The 15268-nt window shown below is 34.6% G+C and overlaps 1 protein-coding gene across 1 annotated transcript in view; it reads right to left on the bottom strand.

Moving 5' to 3' along the window:
• The window catches only part of LOC108684615, a 137200-nt gene extending 122285 nt beyond the window's left edge, over window positions 1-14915 (bottom strand). Inside the window, exon 1 of the mRNA XM_018189032.1 lies at window positions 14722-14915. Within this exon, the coding sequence (XP_018044521.1) occupies window positions 14722-14915 (194 nt within the window). The remainder of the gene's footprint in view (window positions 1-14721) is intronic.
• Between the last annotated feature and the right edge of the window lie 353 nt (window positions 14916-15268).

Genomic DNA, 15268 nt, shown 5'->3' with positions numbered 1-15268 from the left:
CATTAAAGTCATAATATGTAAATGAAAAATTGTTATCTTACTATCGATTCATTAAATTAGAACATCAATATTCAAAGATGTACAAAAATAATTATTAAATATAATTTTATGATGAAGATTAAGATTATTACATACCATCTCAATTGTTCGCGTGCCACAGATATGCTTTATGATTGCAATAATGCCGTACGAAGTCTCACTTTCGTAGACGCGAAATTGCGCGCCGATTTCGCTTAATAAGCAAGAATAACAGAGCGTTTTATGTGCACAACGTTCGCGTAGCGAAAGAGAGAAATGCACGAATACACCGTACGAGAGCTGCTTACGCAATACAGGGGAGTCGGGGGAAAACCGGAAGTGTTCGGTCAAGGTAAGACGTTGCCTCCATCCAACGCGAATGCACATTTATACCGGCCTACGATTTTCCGCGATCGCCCTGATTCCTTCTTCAAGAATCATCTGTGGCAGAAACTAAAACGGCTTAAAAGTAAAAGTATCAGGCACTGAGTAGAAAAATTTAAAAGAGCGTAAAATATTTACATCGACTCTGTAAAAGCGACGGTTTATATTTTTACGCAAAATATGTCGCTGTGCTCGAATATATTCGTGCTAATTGGAAATCAGATACCAAATGATATTTAGTACAATTATATGTATAATATTTTTAATAATTTCTATAGGCTCCACTGCTCTTATTCAATATATCATTAATTTAATTAAAACAAAAGAATTAAACAATTTAAGGAAATATTTTAGAGTAAATCGGAGCTGTGACACTTTTTATTCAAATTCTTATAAATCTTCATATTAGTATAATAGAATTTTTATACAAAATATGTCGTCGTGCTCAGATATATTCGCGCAAATTGGGAATCAGATATAAAAGATTCAAAAAAATATTAAACATTTGAATAATAAGAATTGCTTTAAAACGTTGCATGTCCATCTAATAATTAAGGATCTATAAATTCTTAATATATAAAAGAAGAATAATATATAAGAAATATATAAAGAATAATATAAAAGAAAAAAATTGTTGATTACAAAGAGGACATAAATTATTAAGCGCAGTAATCTCTGTCTTTATGCTACCTTACACATAGACGTATTCATATGTATTTTATTTATTTATACTTAGATATTTGCATTTGCTCTATCCTAAATTTGACTCAAATTTAGTTTATTATTTACTAAGTGCATATATTAATAAATGTATATATTAATAAATGAACGTATGTACTTTAAAATTAATTACAAAAATGGATTGATTTACCATTTTGACACACATGAAAGTTAAAAATAACAAAATGTTATTTAACTCAAGACATTGCGTTGCCACTGCTCCTTTGACAGCTAATCGTGTAAGAAATATAAAAACTGAACACACAATTTTATGTGACACTTTATATTTTCATTTTTCATTATGTCACTGCAGGTATCATCTATTACAGTTCCAGTTTTGTGCACGACGAGACATCTCAATTCCTTAGTGGATTCTTCTTAATTTCTTCGACGTTCAATATAAGATCTTCGATGAATTTGTTTGTAGTAGACGATATTCAACGAGATTGGCCGATCCTCGATACTTTTCAGTATTTCAAGTAAATGTCGGTTATTTTCGTTGGTTTCATGATAACATAATCCTTGGACTTCTTATTGATTCGATCCCCAATGATGTATATAGTCCTCCGCTTTGGATCTGCTAGAGCCATTACATTGTTGGGATACCAGAAGAACAAAACGACTCCGAATATGAGCAGAGTGAAAATTAAAACGTTTGAATGCATATTTTACCAGTTAATGTTTCTCTGCGAAGCGATTTCGATCGATTGTCACGGCGTGCATCATAACGGTCTTTTGTAACTTCGCAAAATCATAAAAAAAACACACAGAATGTAATATCGGAAATTATGGATGTCGTAAAAAAAAATTATAGATCACGCAAATACTCCCGATAATGCGAAATCAAGAGTAATATTATCACTGCAGCTAAAAATGCATAAATAAATCAAGGTTATAGATATCGATATTACGGGTGTCCTTCGAATGCGATTTTTATTCTGAAAACGTGATTACATGACCGTCAATTTTATGGAAATAAATTATAATTCATGGATTATAATTTTGATTATAATCTCCAACGTCAAATAATTTTATATGGAAATGACAATGAAACAAACTATACTAGCGCGTTGCAAAAAACGGAGACGGGAACATCAGGTAATCTCGCTCGATTTCGCTCGACCTCGATTAACGTAATCATGGCTTCACGTAAATGAAGAGACTCCCCAAGCGTTTCTATGCTGATCAACATTCGTTCCCTGATTAACTCATTATCGGAGAATGAGCTTGAGAAAATTAGCTGACCGCTGGCTTTCCTTAACAATCAAGAGATGACTAAGCACTTGTTGTTGATAATTAATTTTCATGATAATAATAATAGTAGTAGAAAAGTCAATACACAAATACATGATTATTAGTAAAGTGTTATAATTTTAATCTAATCACTTGATTTTTCTATTGACCTTTCTATTACCATTATTATTTTGCATTGCAATTTGACATTTGTTTCATGAAAATGATGGCAATAATCTTTCGGATAGTACGTGTAAAATTATAAGCAATAATTTTCATCTTTTACTTTCACTTTATTAGCAAGAAATTACTGATCGAATTACTGATTAAAAACTAGTCGGCCAAGTTTTTTGTCCTCCAGCAATTTGGGTGACCGATTCTTTGCGCGTAATCATTGCTCGGTACAGCTTATAATGAAAATTAATTGCATTTTGACAATTAATTATCATCACCTGGTCTATGCAGCAGGAATACGCGGAGTTCGTTTACCATCGACATACACCACGATAGTTAATAAAGACCAACCAACGGTTTTATTAATCCCGGCGCCGATATGCTCGGCCGCGTCCGTCGTTGTTTGGCCACACATGGTAGTGTAGTTCGGAACGATCATTACGAATGATAAAGTTACCCCGGGAAGAGACAACGGAAGCATCGATCCATGTACATGGAGCGTTAAAACGGAAGTCTCTTTGCCGAAGGTGTAATCAGCTGAGAGAGAAACAAACGCGACACGCATATTTCCAGTCGCGACGCAAAGCGTTTGTCGTCCGATAACTTTTGCGATGACTTTTAAGTTTGTAAGCTACTCGCTCGAATCACAGGTCTGTTTTTTATTTCTGTACTATACTAAAACTTTCTCTCTTTCACCAAATATCAAATATATATATCTACTTCACTTAAAGAGTTCCAAAAGTATATACTAGAGTTCAAATATATAAAGAACAGACTTTTTATTGATGTCGATGCGACGACCAGTTACTGCTTGGCGCAAAATTGTGACAGCTGCATTGAATTGCATCATTTTCACGTAGAAGTAAGACTCTGTAGTCAATAATTTATAACTGACAATAGTTATTAATGTATTTGAAAACGCGTTTAGTTTCACTAGCTTACTTCTTATAATTTGTTACCGAAATAGTGTGCTATTATTTAAAATCCATACATATAATATTCTTTAAGTAATAGTTATCATTATCAGCTTCGTTTCAATTCTAAAGAGTAAAGTAGCAATAAATATTTTGAGAAAAGTTGACAGTGATCTGTTGAGCTAACATTGGACACATGAGCAGCCGACTGCTATATCGAGATAGAAGAAACGAGAGATTTTCTCCAGAGAGACTGGAAAACGAGATTCCATCGAGTTTCTACCTTAAGAAACTTCAAGGAGATCAGCCGGCCTTTCAACAGCAATAACGGTCAAACCCGATCATCCCTCGTTCCCAGGAAAAATCCGGGGAATCACATCGTCCGATCTCGCGAATTCGAGACGAGAAAAAGGCTTTAAACCATCCAGGAAATGAATACTTGTCTGCTTCGTTCGGCATTCCAATCTAATTCTACCGACATGCCGCATTTTTTAAATCGCGTGACAAAATGATAAAGACTTTACTATTTTTTTTTTCTCTTATGCTGTCGATCTTTATTTTGCGAAAATGCCTCGCGGAAATCGTGACGCGACACACATATGCGACTAACATAAACGTAAAATGGATGCGGAACTTGGTCCTAAAACGGATGATGCCTCTAAAAGTATTCCGCAAACGGCTCGTAAACGTAGATAAAATGGCGAGCGAGTAGTAAAGAGATCCTCAGCAAGAAAGGAAGGCGTCCCAGTAGCGGTTTTCATCATTCTCAACAGTGGTTTTCTTCGCGGTGATTTTCTTAGTGGTTTTCTATAATGGTTTTCTTCACGGACATCGTCTCGTAGATCTGGATGCGTCTATTTATCTTGCTTCTAAACAACTTTTCGAGACAAAAATTACGTATCTTATGTACCTTTATAATAAAAAACGTTCTTTTAAATGCTTTGTTAATTCTGCTAGAATCGAGGTTAGAACTCTTCCTTCAAAAAACATAGCATTGTTCAACTAGACGAAATGTAAATTAAATGCCACAGAGGAAGATAGAAGATTCATTATGTATCCAGTGGAATAATTTCATTTACCTATTTATTCACCGCAATGTATCGACTAAATATATATATATGTATACGTAAAATAGCTTTGTTATATAAATGTCCATTTTACAATTTAACTGAGATTCTCTGTGCTGCCAAAGGTAACCAACCGTTCCACATCAAATATTATCACATTTTATATTATTTGAATAGCTGTGTGAATATAAATAGTGAATATAACTAAAATTAAATCTGCTACTCGGTCAGTTGCTTTTTGTCCACCACACAATTATATTTAAATATGTCCATCCTTTTTTCATCACCTAGGAATATAAATTATTTGAAATCACAAGCTTCTCAACCTTACAATAGCTAAGCATTACCAAGACTGGCTATATGTAGGTCAACGGAGACGGATATGTTTCAGGAAGAATATTATTTCTACAGCGTATCGCATAACACAAAGCTCGGATGCATAAAGCGATAACGGCTTTAAATGCGATCGTGAGGAACAGGGCAAAACCGTTAAATCTAGACTGCCGTTTGTAATCTTAAAAAGCTGCACGACACTGTCTGGACGAGAAATTTCAATGATACATACTCGTTTACTAACCGCTACGGTTGCAATAACGTCGTTATACGCAGAAAAGGTAAATCATTATTGGTTATTCGCTGGGAGTTCGTCTTAGAATATCAAGTAAGAATTGATTATCTCTCGAGATCTCCCTAATCGCGTTGAAGAAACTGATTTTATAAAATACTCTGAAAAAATTTACTGAATCTTAATACATATTTCTTTGAATAGTAGTAAGTAAACGTTTATTTACAGTAAATAAATACAATATTTACTCAATGAAAAAAATTATGTTGAAATTAATGGTTTTTGTATCAAATAAATATGTTTACATTTAGTAAATATTTACACTATCAAAAAAAAGGCAGCAAATTTCATGTAACAGACTCTCAAATCAGTAGATAATCACTGATATCAATGCCAAATATGCCACTGATAATCAATGATTTAAATATGAAATCCCTAACCTAGCTAATCTTTATTATATTGTACGATCTAACTAATCTTGTTTTAGTGCTTAAATTCAATGAATACGGTATTGGAAGATTGAAATTAACGTGCAAATGTCAAATATTCTTCCTTTTTTAGTTGAACTTCACTGATTATCAGTGCTAAGTATGTCACTGGATAATTAGTGACTATCCACTGATTCAGATTTAGAGAGGAGGCAAGCAGATACATTATGTTTATACATTATATTTAATGTTGCGAAATGAAAATGAAATTACAAGTAACTTAATTTTAATGTTCACATGCATTGAATTTCACGCGAATTCACATAAAATTTTATGGAAAGTACACTAAATTTTATGAAAAAAACATTAAATTTTATGTACATGTACACAAATATACTTTTCAATTACAGATACATTAAATTTAATGTAACGTCATTAAATTAAATTTAACTTGTGTAAACTTAAATTAGATACATTACATTAAATTAGATAACATTTTTAACAGTGTTAATTAGAATTAGTTAAACAAATATTTTTTAGATTTAGTTTTTTTTCTTTCAATGCAACAATAAACCCGCACGTTCGCATTTATTAATTGTCCTTTCGGAGAAATCACATTTGGGATTTGTAGCATACACGCGATGCAATAGAAAGAATTGTAAAGTAATCTGGCAGTAATTGAATTTCAATATCTTTGTGTCGCACGATTGAGAGGGGGGAGGGGGGAAGGGGATTTTCAGGGAATATTGCGTATGTGTAGGTAAGAGCTCTCTATCTCTCGTAATACTCGAGCTGCGCGATTAAATTAGGCACGACGAAGATGCGCTACACAGGAATTCCCGCGGTGTGGGTGTTCCCGATATCGTCCAGATAGAGAGCATAGCCAACTACGATAATTGCCTAACGTTCAATAGATGAAGGGGATTACGAAATAATGCCATTCGCAAAGTATATTGTTACATTATGTACCGCATACTTTCTTCCATTTACTTCATATATATTTACTTCATATATATATAACTATTAATAATGAATTAATTATTGGGATACTGTTAATATGCTACGCTTTCTCTGATTTATGTATCTTATGTATAAATTAATTATGTTGAAATAATATATTAACTCTTTTGTTGATAATGTGAAATTTTCATCCTTCTTCCGCAATCGGAGTTTTCAAACTTCTGCAGAACTTTTTATTGTTCCAAATTGCACAAAAATCTGAAAAAAATTTTATACTTCTTCAGAACTCGCTTTCAAGCTTTAACGAGTTTTTGCTGTCATAAAAATTGGATTTTATTTATTTTTTATAAATTTAAATTTATCTATTTAAATTTACAATAAAAAAAATTGTGTCTTCAAAGTCCAACATCAGCGGAGGATTAAAATTGTAAAATTAAATATTTCAAACTATATTACATGAGAAAAGAAATAACGAATAACGAAGAACAGTGAAAGTTGCACTGAATATTAATGATCAAATGAATAATGTAGAATGAAATAAAGATATTGATCCATTATTCGCGCAAAGATCTACGATAGAGTCATGCGAGCCTCGCACTATTCACATTTTGTATTTTAAGGAAGTTCAGAGATTAAGAAAAATTTATGGTATGCTGGGCGGGGGCGGAAAGGGGGAAACTCCGGCGGCATACTGGTGCTCACAGAAATCGCGACCACCGTTATTTTAATAAATCACATGGGTATTCGCTCGCCCACTTTCATAACTCACATGCACCGGTATGATTACATTTACTACGTAAGTGTTTGTTTTTTCACGTTACTGAAAATTGTGACTAATTGCTGTTGCACTCTACGATGGAAATAAATAGATCCTCTCTAAACACTCGGCTAAAAGTTACCGACCGATATAAGCTGCGAAATATATCATGTGTCTCAAATCTATCGATTATTCTTCTAGCGAAGGGTGTCGAAAATAATAATGTCTGCGACTACATCAGAAAATATTTATGAAAATATTTATGAAAAACCAAGAATTTTGACAAATTAATTATAGGAAAAAGAAATCTAAAGAGAGTTTAAAAAGAAAAATTTTTATTTCAATGTTTAACAAAAAAATATTTATCAAAATATATTTATCTATTGATTATCTATTAAAAAATATTACATTTCACAAATTCGAAAGAAATCTGTGAAAGATAAGTTTTTTGGTATATCCCACTTGGTTTTAAACTGTATAAAAACTTTATCAATGCGTTTTTAGATAATAAGTATGAAAAGGTTATTTTCGCAAAGATTATACTTCAAAGTAACTATACTTCCGTCAGAGAAAGTTTTTATATTAAATACTACTAAGAAGAAGAGAAGAAGGGGCATCAAAATTGCCTAAGTTTTTCTGAAGCTCGACTAGCTGCGCGTAAAAAGAATTTCGCAATGCCGAAGTTTTTCGCTTTGCAAGATGGGTCAGCAGGTAACGGTGGAAATCACATTTTGTGTTCTCCGAAAGCATCCTCTCAGAAAGGAGAGGAAACTTGTTTAAATCGTGCCACGCGAGATTAGACCACAAAGCGACCTGGTTTCTTGTCGGTTCTTGTCGGCGACAAGAATCGGGATAATCGAGAGCTGCGGCAATTTCCGTTTCCACTTTAACTTATTCGAAACAACGCGAGTCGGTTCACCGCGAATCGATTAAAATTCTCTCAGAAAATTTCTCGTAATGAACGATATGCGCACCAAGCTGAAAACGATGTACGAGCGAATTATAAAAGAGTTTTCGCGGCGAAAAACAAAAAATGGAGTTAATGATTCGCGACGCACGATAGAAATTTGCAATGAAAAGAGAATTTAAAAAAATGTTTCTTTTGCGCTTGGTTCGCAAATCTACGACAAAGAAAAGAAAATCTGCAAAGTTGCTCCAGTTTTTGCGATTTATTCAGTTCCCAAGCAAACTCGACCCTGGTCTTCCTTTCACGACGGAAGTACATTGGACATTCATCTCCCTATTCTTATCGTTTCTTTTTTCACTTCGTTTCCTCCTTTTTATCAAAATTGCTAACTGAGTTTTCTCCCAAGACTGAACTTTCATATCTAAAATTGATATAATCACGTTTGCTAATATAATCAACTGATCGATATTTCCAATTTATTGATTCATATTGATTTTGATTCAGATAATTAAAATTCATCGTAATTCAATATAATGATCATACACTTTTTCTGAATAAAGAAAAGAAGGATGGGATTGAGAATCTTTTGGATAAACTGATAAGTTTAGCCATTTCTTCATTAACTCTAATTCGTTTGAAACTTCTTAATTCTCATTACGATCCAAGTTTTTAAGTAATTATTCCACCCATCGCTGGAATCCAAAGTTGCACACTTTTTCAGATTCGGGGGGGGGAGTTTTCTGGACAAGCGAGAAATGGAACGTTCCATAAGGCGGACCAAACTGCGGAAGTGTCTGGAACTGTCAGCTACAAATTTGGGACAAATGACCATTCTTACGTACGGATGAAAATCCGCCTGCGGATTACGTCGGCCAAAATAAATTTCACGTACGCGTTTCCAGATCGTTTCGTTTCGTTTCGCGACGAGCACGGGAAATGATTTCACATGAACTCAGCTGAAAACGGTGATATCGTGTTGCTACTCGATATGTAACCATTGTTGTTGTGCGAACAAATAGCTACACGTTTATACTGATTTTGATCTCTGCCGTGCTACCATGCGATAAAATCGAGGTCAAGCTAATTGAACGGCGTGCAATGAAAATTCGGCGGTCAAGTTTCGATTTTACCAAATTGACGCCGTTCTCTCAACAGTCTAAATATTTATCATGTCCTTGTCCAATGTGTATTGTATTGAATTCGCAATTGTGAAACGCTTATGCCTCTCGCAATTTAATTAAAGAGATTCGATACACGCATTTGTATAATCAGTGTAAAACAATCGCAAGAGATATTCTCGCAAAAGTAGCATAGTAATTGACGCAATATGACGTAATGTATAATTCATTTGGATGATATATACAGAGTGCAATGAAATCTTACAGCGACTCATAAACATACCGCCGATCGCAATCTGCACACTAATTGGTAGTGTTATATCGATCATGGTAGCAGCGGATAGATGCTTGGAATTAAACGTCAAGATTTAGGGCAACAACGTGTTAAGTCACGTAGAGTGAGTTTACTTTTATAAGTAAACCTCTGGAAAAGTTTTATATGGCGCATGACGCTCATGAAATTATTTCATTCTTACTGTTTATTAAACAAGGACAAATGATTCTCACAAATTATGAGTGTGAATTGGACTACAATCTATATCATTTATATGATTGTATATATATATATATATTTGATGAGTTATTATATTAAGAATCTTTTAGACCTTTTAGGTTTTTCATTATCTGATTAACTTGTAATTTAGATTAATTAATATCACTTAACTTAACAGTATAAAAATAACAATGTAATATGATAACAATGTAAAAATTGTATTTTTCTAGTTAATCACTAAACTATATATAATAATTTATAATAAATACCAATAATTTTGTACTATAATAAACTTTAAAAATTCTTCACTACAAAATCATCAGTTTAGTGATTAGATAGAAAAATAGAATTTTTACTTTATTATCAGGTTAAACACAATCACAGGTTAATCAATAAATGAAAATTGGGTTTAATGGCTTTGAATACTGATAATACAAAAAAATGTTTAATCTTGATATTAAACCATGATATTCTTATGCATTTCGACACTCTGAAATTGAATTCGATGTCCAAATTGCTCCATCACTTTTTTAAGTAAGTTAAACTTTATATCACTCCTTTTAACTTTTTCAGATGCTCTTAAAAAAATTTTCCTACACAAGTTGTTTTGCTGAAAAAAGGCCATTTAGTAGTGACCAGTATATTAAAAACTAGGTCATAAATGGTTCTAAAAATATTGGAAAATTGAATTATTTTCCATTGGTAAAAAAAAATTGTGATGGAGCAATTTAAACCTCGGATTCGGTTTCAATGTCAAAATATATAAGAATACCATAGTCTAATTTCCAGGTCAAAAATATTAAATTTTTATGTGTGCTGTGTAATCGTCTGTTGTCGAAATTAGTTTGCTAATGATTAGTTTGTTGGGGAGTCAACTATCGCGAAGGTTCATCTTGGAAACGCTCGGTCAATATCGGCTCGGCAACTCCTCATCGATATTTCGACAATTCCTCACCTCGATTTGGTATCCAGCGTACAAAGTAGGAGCAGATCGATCGTACGATCGATATCCCTGCGCGACGCGAACTGAAGGAATTTACTGCAATCGATCGACTGTCCGTGCAGGTCGACACTCGCGGCGAGCACACGAATCGGTGTGTATTGCACGCGCGTGCACACGAGACACGCGTGTATGTCATACACGACTAATATTCACTTTCACCCCACGAACGTACAATTCGCAGCCTGCGATGTGAAATAACGTCGTTAGCAGGACACGACATACGGGGGAGAGAAAAAAAAAAGGGAAGTGTCGAACGTGTAACAAGAAATGGCAAATAAAAGAAAGCATCGTTAGATGCTATTAAAACGGAATATTTGTACTATAACGGAAGAAATGTCATTCTAATTAAATAAATAAATTACGAAAACCAAACAGCTAGGCTATGTTACGAGCAATTCGTGAAAGAAACTTGCATGAAAGAAACATGGCTGGATTGTTATTTCAAAAGTTGTCAATAATTTATCAGTGATATCGTGTAACTATTACAGAAATTATAGCTGGCATTTCTATCACGTGAACAATTTTATACAATGGATAATAATCATATATATAAATATTTAATGCCGGAATTGAGAGGACGGTCGCATCAAATTAAAACTGATAAAGCTCAATTATATTTAATTTTCCGATAGAATCTTTTATCGGAACGTACCGATGAACTTTCCGTATTCAATGTATGAATCGAATATTCCACATTATAAGTTTGCTAATTTAAATACGGAAGCTCGTCATTTGCGATAATGATGTAACAGTTATTAGTAACTATCTAAATTTGAAGCTTTTATAGTTGAAGATGAAAATTACTTTAATCTTCGATAGCGAGCTCGATGCACAATACAACGATATTAATCAGAGTTCTTATAGTGAAACACGGCAAGCTTGCTCGAAATGATGTATTATTTGGGCCGCGCGAAATGGCGAAAGAGAGTTGCAGATATTGTATCATATTGCCACGTGTAGATAATAGACTGTAAATGGACAAGTTGAAACGCGAACAAAGCTCTTTCGCTGGTTAAATATTCCTCTTGACGCGAAGACAACTAGGAAGAAAGCTCCATTTCCACATTTCCCGTTCACATGCTTTGGATTTACGTTCGCGAAGATACTTTACGATAAAATAAATTTCGTTTCTCTCTGAATTTGCGAAAACTTTTATCTCTTGAGGTAGAACAGACGTGGTGCAAGCGACATTAGACAACTCTGTCAAGTTTCTGAGCTTGCAAATGATTTCCCTCGAGTACTTTTTCTTATCCTAGACTAAGATCCTAGATTGAACACAGTAAATGAAAAACTAAGGAGATGAAATTTATTTTAAAACAAATGTGAACGTACTTTGAAATAACATTAATTAAATATATGTTTTTCTCTTCGTTACGATTTGTACGTAGCACAGCTGCTTTAAAGCTTAACTTTCCAGTATCGAAGTGACGTAACGATCGTGTTAAGTACATAATTTTTACCGAAGAAAGTTGTATTATTAAAATAATTTTATCTTCTTAAATTATTATTACCTAACGTAAAAATATTTATGCAGACTGGAATAAATATCAACAAGAATGGCATTTTTTTGGTTTAATCAAAAACATTTTTCTCAGTGTACATGAAAAGAATCATGTTAGGATCATTCTACATATTTTAACTCTATGCAATTTCAACTCTATTTTTAGATCGTTGTCTAAAAATGTCACTTCGGCACTTGGACAGCTTTCCAGAGGCAGTCGCGAAAAACAAGCACAGCAGAAAAAGGGGGAAAAAATGTCTCGAACCGGAGTCGAAGGGAAACGCACAAAGGGAGCAGTTTACCGAAGAAGAAGCATTTACGCGAGAGGCATTAACTGCAATATAATCGGTCACGCACGGCAGGGTGGACAGTCGTTCACAGACATCCGTATCGCACGAGAGTTCCTGCGGAACTGACAGCATTTCCGTACGGCAACGTAAAAATCACGAGACTTCCACCTCTTCCCACCCCCTCCCATCCCCTCCGTTCCGGCCGCCGGTCACATGACCTTTTGCCTCCCGCCAGCGAGGATGCACTCTCGCCCTTCGCCACCCGTCTGTCCGCGCAGCCCCCAGGTCCATGACGCCCCTTTCGTGCTCGTCCCGAAAATGCTCGCAAAATCCTCGCCGCGCCGGTAGCGTTTGTGGTCCAACATTCCGTTCATGTTCCCTCGCGATTGGTTTAAGCAAAACGACGACTAAGAGGAAATTGTACCTCAAACCGATAACCTGTGAACGTTTCTGGTTTTGTTGAAACCGAAAATTGTTTAGGAAGCAGAAATAGACAACAGCGTAAATGTACTGTTGTAAGTAAGAGGTACGAAAATGAAGCTGTAAAATGACTGCGGTAGTTCACGAAACAAGACTTTGAGCGAAATTCTTATATAATCCTAATTCCACTCTCGTACTTTTTTGTCAAGTTAAGATGATATCAATGACATCATATAACAATAGATCGCAGAGATGACATTATTGATGATATCGTAATATAAGATTTAAGATTCTAAATATGTGAAGGGTTTAAGTAATATATAGTATATGATAACAATTGACATTTTTAATGAGACTTCACTAAATAAGATTTTGAGATTTTAAAATTTTTTAATGATATAATTTTAATCTTATTATTTTTGTACATCTTTTTATATCAAATAAAGATGTAATATCGTATAGAAAGACATCAAATATATATATAGTATATAAAGATAATATTACATCATCTTAAGAAATTCAAGATTTTAAATTATACATATAGATGTTGAGAAGCGAGTACGAATACGATATCAATAACTCATAGCGTCAAGAAGTGATTTGAACCTATCACTTTGAGTTTCCCAACTTCGATTATCCTTAGAGAACTTGAATCTCTGTGCATATTGTAATGGAATCAAATTCGAAGGCATTATTCTATTGAAATTATTCAGTTCCATCGACATTATCTGAGATCAGACATATATAATAATGTACACATTGGAAAACTAGTCAAAATTTTGAAAAAAATTAATTTTTTCGTATGAATTATTTGTTAAAACGGCCTTAAATCGAATTAAAAAAATTTTTTTTAACTTGGTTACATTAAAATTAGATCTTCAGGAGTTAAGACGACTGTTCCTACGGCAATGACTTATATACACCTCGCTTATATGTCTCGCTTATCAGGCTTCTTAGGGCATACATACATGAAAAATATTCACTCCTCTGCACAAACGAGATTATACCGTGCATTTCGGTAGACGAAGGGCGAGACATCCCGAAACGTCATTTCACATGCAACATAAGAACAGTCATAAATCATTCGTTTATTACGGAAACGACTGTTTACCGAATAAACGCAGACAGCTCGGGTAAATAACGGTCACACGGTAAATCTTCAGCTCGGCTTCGTGTATCTGCGATAATTGCGACACGTATGCTCTCGAGATGTGCTCTTGACGCGCTAGAGAGTTTACATTAAATTTGACCCGCCTGTTTGCCGCTAAAACATCATATATTCTCAATAGACCTCGAACTGCCACGTTATATTTCACATTTTGAAGATATTGTGCGATGATAATTCACATGTTTTAATTTGATCGCCGGATATAAATCTACATGAAAAAAAACCGATTTTGCTGAAGTATCTAAAAATTTAGCTACATAGATAGCTAGATAGATACAAATCTGAAAATAATTTTGTTCGCCATCAAAACATAGGAATCTCAAGCGTAATGAGCAATGCTGCAAAAAGTTTTGACATTTTAGCAACAAGACATTTTGAACGTTCTACATATTTGTGATTCAACAAAATTATTTTCAGCTTTGTACTTAGCTGAAATACAATAAAATCGTCCTTTTTGTATTCCTCCCACCTTATAGTGTTATTAAGATTGCAGGAAAGATTTAATTTCGATCATAATAATCTTCTTTTCCACGATCGCAAAATTTATAAAAAATTTTCAAAAGATTCGGAATTGGTTCCAAGTTATCGACCAAAATCTCACCTGCCACTTCCGGGAGTCCTCACGACGTCGTAGCGAACACTGGGCTTCCTGCGACGATCTCTTGGACTTCTCAGGACTTCCCTGCCGTTTCTGAACGTTTCTTGAACGATATCGCGCGGGTGGGTGTGAGTCTTTAGCGGTTGATACGCTTCGGTGATCGCGCAGACGCCGATGCAGCCGCAGCACTTGGACATCACGCTCAACTCTTTCAACCCGACGATCGAATCCGCGCCTCCCGCAATGTTCAGTCCTTTTTTCACCGTTGCTGCTTTTCTACCGCTATACCATCGCAATCCCCCGAACCGCTTTACTTTCCAGTACACCAGGGCTCTGGTATCGACATCGTCTGCACGTCGTATCGCTTGTAAGAGGAAAAACACGAGGCGCAACTTTTCCGCTGCTCTTTGGCGAGAAAGCACGTCCGCCGATATAGAAGGTTCGAATGAAATACATTCGACGGTTTAGAACAGGCACGATGCCGCCGGTCCCGCACGGCCAGTATAGGTTAGATATATGTATGTATAAGAAACCATACGAATCGGAAAAG

Source organism: Atta colombica, unplaced genomic scaffold (assembly GCF_001594045.1).
Source record: "Atta colombica isolate Treedump-2 unplaced genomic scaffold, Acol1.0 scaffold136, whole genome shotgun sequence".
Lineage (NCBI taxonomy): Eukaryota > Metazoa > Arthropoda > Insecta > Hymenoptera > Formicidae > Atta > Atta colombica.
The sequence above is the reverse complement of the archived record's forward strand: the minus strand, read 5'-3'. Positions and strand labels throughout refer to the sequence as shown.